The 8,286-nt window shown below is 59.3% G+C and overlaps 3 protein-coding genes across 3 annotated transcripts in view; all 3 read left to right on the forward strand.

Annotated features, from left to right (window-relative positions):
• PTSG_12388 (uncharacterized protein) overlaps nt 1–432 on the forward strand; it is a gene marked incomplete at its 3' end in the record, with an annotated part of 3,492 nt that extends 3,060 nt beyond the window's left edge. The window contains exons 7-8 of the mRNA XM_004992889.1: nt 104–188; nt 366–432. Coding sequence (XP_004992946.1) covers nt 104–188; nt 366–432 — 152 coding nt within the window. The remainder of the gene's footprint in view (nt 1–103; nt 189–365) is intronic.
• Nucleotides 433–701: 269 nt separating this feature from the next.
• On the forward strand, nt 702–5,697 carry PTSG_06052 (TKL protein kinase). Its single transcript, XM_004992890.1, has 3 exons — nt 702–4,254; nt 4,543–5,018; nt 5,265–5,697. The coding sequence occupies exons 1-3, from the start codon at nt 716–718 to the stop codon at nt 5,402–5,404; spliced, it is 4,155 nt and encodes a 1,384-aa protein (XP_004992947.1). The 5' UTR covers nt 702–715; the 3' UTR covers nt 5,405–5,697.
• An 829-nt stretch (nt 5,698–6,526) lies between these two features.
• Nucleotides 6,527–8,286, forward strand: part of PTSG_12389 (uncharacterized protein) — a gene marked incomplete at its 3' end in the record, with an annotated part of 15,648 nt that continues 13,888 nt past the window's right edge. The window contains exon 1 of the mRNA XM_004992891.1: nt 6,527–8,230. Within this exon, the coding sequence (XP_004992948.1) occupies nt 6,815–8,230 (1,416 nt within the window). The 5' untranslated portion in view covers nt 6,527–6,814. The remainder of the gene's footprint in view (nt 8,231–8,286) is intronic.

Raw genomic sequence — 8,286 nt, forward strand, 5'->3', positions numbered from 1 at the left:
CACACACACACACACACACACACACACACACACACACACACACACACACACACACACACACACACACACACACACACACACACACACACACACACACACACAGGCGCCATGGTTCGGGACGCACACATGATCAACCCGTTGTACGACTACATCCCTCCAAGCCTCGTCAACATCATCATCACAAACACGTACGTCAGATGCGCATGTGTGCCAGAAGTGCGCACATGCACACCTATGACACAAAGTCAGTCTGCCACTACTGTGCTTGCCACAACTCTGCTTCCCTCGCACCTTGCCTCTCACCGTTCCTCACCACGTTTCTAAACCCCCTCTCAATATACACACACACACACGTGCGCCTGCAGTGACAGCTACGCTCCTCAGAACATCTATCGCGCCGTGGCTGACCTCTACGTCTCCGTCACGTCATAACAACCACAGACAGCCACACTCTGCTTCCGCTCTGCGTCGTCTGTCTGCAACGTTCGTGCTCCTGTGGCTTCCGTGCTCATCACTTCATGTGTAAGGTAACAAAACAACCAGTAAACAGCAACCAAGGCAATGGCAAAGGCCGGGGGGGAGCCGCCAAGCCATGAATACATCAGATGAACTGATGATGAAGAAGAGCTGCAACCAAACAACACCAGCAGCAGCATCACCATCATGTAGACGTTTCTCGAATGTTTTCCAACATTATTCCACAGACACATGCCTGATGATGATGATGCACAACAAGAAGGCGCACATCAACTGCCGCCAGCTGTTGGCGGTGGCTGTAGTTGTTCTGGTGACACTCTTCCTGTCTGTGCCCTGCTGCGCCGCCGCCGCCACCGCTGCTGCTAAGGATGCGGCGACATCCGAAGCGGTTGTGGAAAATCAGCCTGTCTTGTTTGGGCATGTTGGGCGTGAACAGGCGGCGTGCTCGGACGTGCGTGCTGCCCACCACACACTCACACAACAACTTTCCGCAGCCATGGACGAAGAACTTGCGCACGGCACCAACGCCTCCGCCAAGCGGCTGCAACACCACTTGCAGGAGGCAGTGGCAACTGCAGCCGCGCTGCAGAAGGCCTTGGACCATCTCTGCCCTTCATCCACGCCCCTTGTCATCCAAGACACGCACACCAGTCCGCTGCAGCAGCAACAGCAACCGCAGCAGCAATGGCAACAGCAGCAACAGCGACGTGAGCGGCGTAGCGACACGAGTGGCGCTCTGTCTTCGCTGCAGGCGACCAACGATAACAGCCTGTTGGATGAGGTGCCTTGTCGGCTGTCAACTCTCATCACCGAGGGTACTTGCCCACGACCAGTCCACACCCTCCCTCCTGGCTCACCCCTCTCGCTCCTCGTCGACGTGAACATGTTTGTGGACATGACAAACGCCACGCGGGCAAGCGCAGCTGCTGGACTTTTGCAGCTCTCGCTCACGGTGCGACCACGCACCTTCACCGTGCACGGCGCCAACTTCACCTTGGGCACCTTGTCCTGGGTATTGGAGAACGCCAACTGGGAGAGCGTCAGCACCATAAACGTTCGCGGTGTGGTCACCAACCATCTGCACCTCAGCATCTTCAACCCACTCAGCAACGTGACCACCATCGCTTTCGCCAACAGCACGATCGTCCACCTCTCGCAACGCGGTCCCAACGGCAACACGCACCCGCCCTTGGCTCGCGCCGCCCAGCTGACCCACCTCTTCCTCAACAACAGTCACATTGAGATTGTGGACCAAGGCACCTTCGCCGGCCTGCAGGCGTTGGAGGTTCTCTCGTTTCACAGTAACCAGCTGACACGTGTGGACAGCAGCCTGTTTGGGCATCTCCCCAGCATCCGCTTCCTCGATCTCGCCTTCAACAGCATTACCACAATCGCATCCAGGTCATTCAGAGACCTGACCACGCTTGAATTCCTGCGACTGCAGGGCAACGACGTGGAACAGCTGCCCGATGACATGTTCGTGGGCCTCTCACGCCTGCGGCAGCTGAACATTGGTGGCCTACCACTCACCGAGCTTCACCCGCAACTCTTGGCGCCTTTACGGCAGCTGCGTTCCATCCGCATGCGTTTCCTGCAAGTCACCGCTCTCCCCGCCACCCTCTTCTCCAACAACCGCTTGCTTGAGACTGTCAACATGGAGCGCGGCCGCGTCCACACCATCCCCGCCAACACGTTCGCAGGCCTCAACAACCTCGACTTTCTCGAGCTGTCACAGAACAACATCCCCTTCCTTGATGCGGCCTGGTTTGGTGCCGGCGCCCCCAACCTGACGAAGCTGTGGGTCGTGCAGAATGAGCTGACCGACATCTCCCCTGAACTCCCGACACTGCTGCCGCGCCTCGACCATCTGAGCCTGCAGCAGAACATGCTCACCAGCATCCCTGCCCAGGTGCTACGCGACCAGGACAGTCTTCGCATCATCGACATCAGCAACAACAGGCTGCGCTCCCTCCCTGCGGGCAGCTTCGAGCGGCTGCCACGACTTCGCCACATCTCCCTCGCTAACAACGAGCTCACAGCGCTGCCGTCGTTCCCGCTCCTCCCCGGCCTTCAATCCATCCGCCTCAACCACAACCAGCTCACGCAACTGCCCGACTTGCTGCAGTTCCCAGCCCTGAGGGAGTTCTACTTCAACAACCACCGCGTGCCACACCTCAACCTCAATGCCGTCGTGGACCTGACGGAGCTGTGGCGCCTGGAGGTTGCCGCCCACCCAGACATGCCGCCAGCCACGATCAAGGTCGCGCCAACCGTCGGCAACAAGTTGGCAACGCCGCTGCGCGTGCTGGATGTGCGCAATGTGGACGTGCGTGAGGTTGCGCCCCTCTTCTTCGACAATTCGCGCGTGCACGTGGAGGCGCTGTACGCCGGCTGGCCGGGCATGGATGAGACGACCGTGCGAACCGAAGACATTTGCCGCTTCCTGAAGCCGCTTGACACCACGCTGCAGCTGACCAACACCGGGTACAAGCACCTCAACCTGTGCCCGGACCACGTGTTTGACGTGCTACTGCTGCAGAACAACCCGGAGTTGGTGAGCCTGCGCGTCACATCGCCCGTGTCGCAGTTCAACGTGTCAGGCTGCACCAACCTGCACGAGCTGGCGCTGCCAACCGCGGACATTCTCGACATCAGCGGCACGCGCGTGCCCCCCGTGCGCTCGCTGTGTTCCCAGTGGGGTAGCGAGGTGGTGGTGGCGAGGAACTGGAAAAGTGACGCCCTCATGAAATCGCGCGAGCGTGTGCGTTCGATGTTGGAACGGTGCTTTGTGTACAGCAACGTGCTGCTGCTTGACCTTAGCGACAACGCCTGGCTCGACAAGCCCGAGCTGGTGAAGGACGCCACCCTCGACCTTACCGTCCTCTCGAGCAACGAAGTGCTGACTCAGCAGTTTGTGTCGCTGGACAGCAGGGCCAACATACCCATTGTGGAGTTGACAGGCACGCCCATCTCGTGCCAGCTCGAGCTCACGCACGTGCGGACGCGGCTGGTCCCAGACATCTTGCAGCAGGAGTATCGATTGGCGTACTACCACGCCTGCGACTGTGCACGCGGGTATGCCCGCAGCGGCGGCCGTTGCAAGCCCGTGACGCGCGACATCACAGCAGCGGTGCTGGGCACGCTGGCGGGCGTGTTTGCGTTCCAGGGCCTCTTGTTTGCTGTGTACTGGACGTACAAGCGGCAGCGACGCCTGCAGACGGACAACGCGCTCAAGGAGAAGCTGCTGGTGGAGCGAGACGCGGAGGTGATGGCGCTGAAGAAGGGGTGGGAGATCGAGTACGGCGAGCTGGAGATGCGGCGGCACATCTGCACGGGCGCGTTTGGCGACGTGTGGGAGGGGCGCTGGGACACGGTGCGGGTGGCGGTCAAGGTGATGAAGCAAGAGGTGTTGCTGTTTGACGAGACGACGATGCAGGAGTTTGAGAAGGAGGTTGAGTTCTTGCAGCGGACACGGCATCCACACCTGGTGCGGTTCTTTGGGGCGGGCACCGATCCCAACGGCAGCCCGTTCCTTGTGCTGGAGTATGTCGCACTCGGATCGCTGACCGAGCTGTTGGAGAAGGATTTGGGTATTGTGCTTGCAGCGCACAAGCAAGAGAAGCGCGAGGCGCGCCACCCGTGCGATGATGAGTCATCGTGCATCACCCCATCAACAGCAACTGCGGTGGAGATGACGGCGTGGGACCTGAAGCAGCGGCTGGCAGGCGACATTGCCTGCGGCATGGCGTTTATCCACTCCCTCGACCAAGTCCACAGGTGTGTGTGTGTTTGTGTGTGAATGTATGTACGTGAATGTGTATGTACGTGCGTGTGCGTGTGTGTATGTGTGCGCGTCCAAACTTTGTGCTCTCAACTGGTGGTTCTTGAATCTCCCACAAGTGAAGTACTCTTGCTCTTGCTCACCCGCGACATCATCCTTTCGTTTCAACTCACGACTGATCGCCATCACCCCCCCTCCCTCCCTCTCTCTTTCAATGACACATCCCCCTCCCCCTTCCATGCGCCTTTCAATATTTCCCTCCCACCCCCTTTTTCCACGTGCAGAGACCTGAAGAGCGGCAACGTGCTGGTGTCGAGCGCGCTGCGCGGAAAGATCACGGACTTTGGGTCCATCCGCGAGCGTCTTCAGCGCCACGACCGCCACAGCAGCACGGCAAGCAGCATGCTGGCCACAGACGACACGCCGTCCATGTTCTCGTCTGGCTTGGGCCGCATGCGCTCACTGCGGCGGCCCGACTCCCGCGCCGAGATGAAGTACTCACGCGCTGTGGGCGCGAAGACGATGCACCTGAGCATGACGGCTGGCGTGGGCACGCCCATGTACATGGCACCGGAGGCCCTGTATGGGCGGGAGTATGGGCAGAAGGCAGACGTGTTCAGCTTTGGGGTTGTGCTGTGGGAGATTGTGACGCAGCAGCAGCCGGACATTATTGCCCAAGAGTACGGCGACACCTTTGACGGCCCTTTGTTCCCCACCATCAAGCAGCTGCTCGAGGATGGCAAGCGCCTTCGCTTCCCAGGTGCGTGTGTGTTGGGGGGGGGGTGTTGTGTGTGTTGTGTGTTGGTTTTGTGTGTTGTGTGTGTGTGTGTGTGTGTGTGTGTGTTGGTTTTGTGTGTTGTGTGTGTGTGTGTGTGCGTGCGTGTGCGTGCGTGTGTGTGCGTGTGTGTGCGTGTGTGTTGTTTGCGTGTATGCCTCCGTGTGCGCTCATCCACCCGGTCCCTCTCTCTTACTTCCACCAAACAAAACACATGCGCACACGCCACAGACGATTCAGAGGCCTCGCCAGGATCGTCGTTGGCGCCAGCATGGTTCCGTGACATGGCCGTGGCGTGCATGGCGCAAACACCAAAGGACCGTCCCACATTCCAGGAGCTGGAGAAGAAGCTGCGGTACTCAACCACTTGAGGCAGTCCTCACTCACTCGCTTGCTCGCTTGTTCACTTGGTTGCTGGCTGTTATGTTACGGCTTGCCTGGCAACGGCACCGCCCCCTTTTCCCTGCCACTTGTGCTCGTGATGGTGCGGCACATCTCCAGCACACAATCATGCAGTGTTCCTCCATTCCATTCCATTCCAGTCTAGCTTGACCCGGCCTTCCTGTGTTGCTTGCTGTACATGAACTTCATCCTTGATTTGCCTTGGTTGTGCGGCGGTCCTCTGGTTGCCGGCAAGCTTGCAATACCACCAACTCTGGTCGGATTCCGTGATTTGACCCAACAGCTTGCCTCGCTGATTTGGATTGGGAGTCGTCTCGACACGTTTGCCATGCCAAGAAGGGAAGAGAGACGGATGGGGTGAAGCCACACAACCACGAACAACCCAACTGACGAATTGCTTCTCTTTGCCAACCTGCCTGTCAGCCTTCCCAACTTGCTGACCAACAATAGAAACGGCCACCACCAAACAACCCAAACCGCCCAAGAACAAAGGCAAGCGACATGGCAGAGGAAGCAGAGGAAGAAAAAGAACGGCTTGCTCGCTTCCCAGCGGTGCTTGCTGGGCTTTGTTGTTTTCGTTGTTTTAAATTTCCCGGCAGTTGTTGGTGTCGAAAACTGACCAACGACAGCGATGAAAATTCAAAACCTGACTGTCTTTTTGTGGGAGCAGACAAGCAAGAGGCACCGACATGATGTGACACCAGCAAGGACCAGACCGCTGCCACACTGAGCCCAACACGCTGACATGCCATGCGACAAACACCAACCACGCAGTGAAATGAAACCTTCTTCCTTGGCAATCCCAATCCTGCAACACGGATTGGGTTCAAGTCGACGCCGGGGTGCAACTCGAAACATGCGTTTGGGGCGTCACCCAACAGCTCCACACCAACCGTTGGATTCTTTGGACGCTGACAAACACAGCAACAACAGCAGCGAGTAGCTGAGTAGTGTTTGCTCCAAACAACAACACCCACCACCACAAGCACGTTTTGATGGACGTGGTCCACAACGAAATCCGCCACAACCACAAGACGCACTGAAGCAAGCACCACCACACAACATATCGACCTGTGTTGCCCGTGGAGACAGCCGTCTTCACCAAACAAATCGGGTGTTGAGTTTGGCGATCCGCAACGGAATCCATCATTTTCTTCACCCACCACCATCTCAAACACCTCCCACTCACACACCGTACCAGACAGAGAAGGTGCAAGGTGACTGTAAGTGCAGACGATACCGACAGCACGACGACGGAAGCAAGGAAGCGCTTGCGCGCAAGGATTCCGAACCGAGACAGCACCACAGCGTTCACACCAAGTTCACAACAACTGACAACGCACAACAACGAACATACGCATTCACAACAAAGAACAATCATGAACGCACGCTGCTGGCGTTCAGCGGTGATGCTTGTGGCGCTGTGCGCCTTGCTTGCAGGCACAGCCACGGTGCAAGCACAATCCGACAACACCACCGCAAGTTATGACGAGACCCAGAGCTACTGCAGCCAGTACGAGGGCAACCGCACGGCGTGCGACGCAGACGCGGCGTGCATTGCCTCTGAGCACTGCGCGACGTGGCTGAGCTACTGCCAGCACAGCAACCAGAGCTCGTGCGAGGCGGAGGACGGATGCGTGTGGGACGCGGCGGGCCACTGCTACATCGGGTACCACCCGTGCTACGACATCCAGGACGAGGGCTCGTGCAACACGCAGAGCGAGTGCGAGTGGCACGTGCACTGCAACAACGCGACGGAGTACGGCGGCCACGGGCCCGACGACTTTGGGCACTCGTACTGCGAGCTTGAGGAGTGCCGTGACATTGTTGAGCAGTGCACGGGCGGGTGCAACGCGACGTTCCAGTGCATCATCGAGCTCGTGCAGCAGACGGACTGCGAGGACCCGGACGTGTGCATTGACATGTGCCGCAACACGACGACGCGGACTGCGCAGGAGGAGGCCGTGTTTGAGGAGCTGGTCACGTGCGAGAAGCGGTGCTACGCGACGCGGGACTGCCGGAAGCGGGACGTTGCGTCGTGCGAGTACGAGGCGGAGTGCAGCGTGAACCGGTACTGCTTCCCACAGGATGATTACACGCTGTGCCAGGGCAACAGCTCGGCGAGCTGCCTCGGCGAGAGCAACTGCGAGTGGAACTGGAACACCAGCACGTGCTACCTGAGCAGCCACGCGTGCTTCGGCTACGGCGACTCTGCGAGCTGCGACGGCGCTGCTGAGGGCTGCGTGTGGAAGGAGGAGTGCGACCTTTCGCCGTACTACCCGAACGTGAACGGCACGGACGACGGCAGCTACTACAACGGCACCGGGGATGGCAGCTACTACAACGGCACCGGGGACGGCACAGCACCGTACTATGGGGAGTCGTCGTACTGCAGCCAGTACGAGGGCAACCGCACGGCGTGCGACGCAGACGCGGCGTGCATTGCCTCTGAGCACTGCGCGACGTGGCTGAGCTACTGCCAGCACAGCAACCAGAGCTCGTGCGAGGCGGAGGACGGATGCGTGTGGGACGCGGCGGGCCACTGCTACATCGGGTACCACCCGTGCTACGACATCCAGGACGAGGGCTCGTGCAACACGCAGAGCGAGTGCGAGTGGCACGTGCACTGCAACAACGCGACGGAGTACGGCGGCCACGGGCCCGACGACTTTGGGCACTCGTACTGCGAGCTTGAGGAGTGCCGTGACATTGTTGAGCAGTGCACGGGCGGGTGCAACGCGACGTTCCAGTGCATCATCGAGCTCGTGCAGCAGACGGACTGCGAGGACCCGGACGTGTGCATTGACATGTGCACGCAACACGACAACGCGGACTGCGCAGGAGGAGGCCG

The sequence above is a fragment of the Salpingoeca rosetta genome (genome assembly GCF_000188695.1).
Source record: "Salpingoeca rosetta unplaced genomic scaffold supercont1.15, whole genome shotgun sequence".
Lineage (NCBI taxonomy): Eukaryota > Choanoflagellata > Craspedida > Salpingoecidae > Salpingoeca > Salpingoeca rosetta.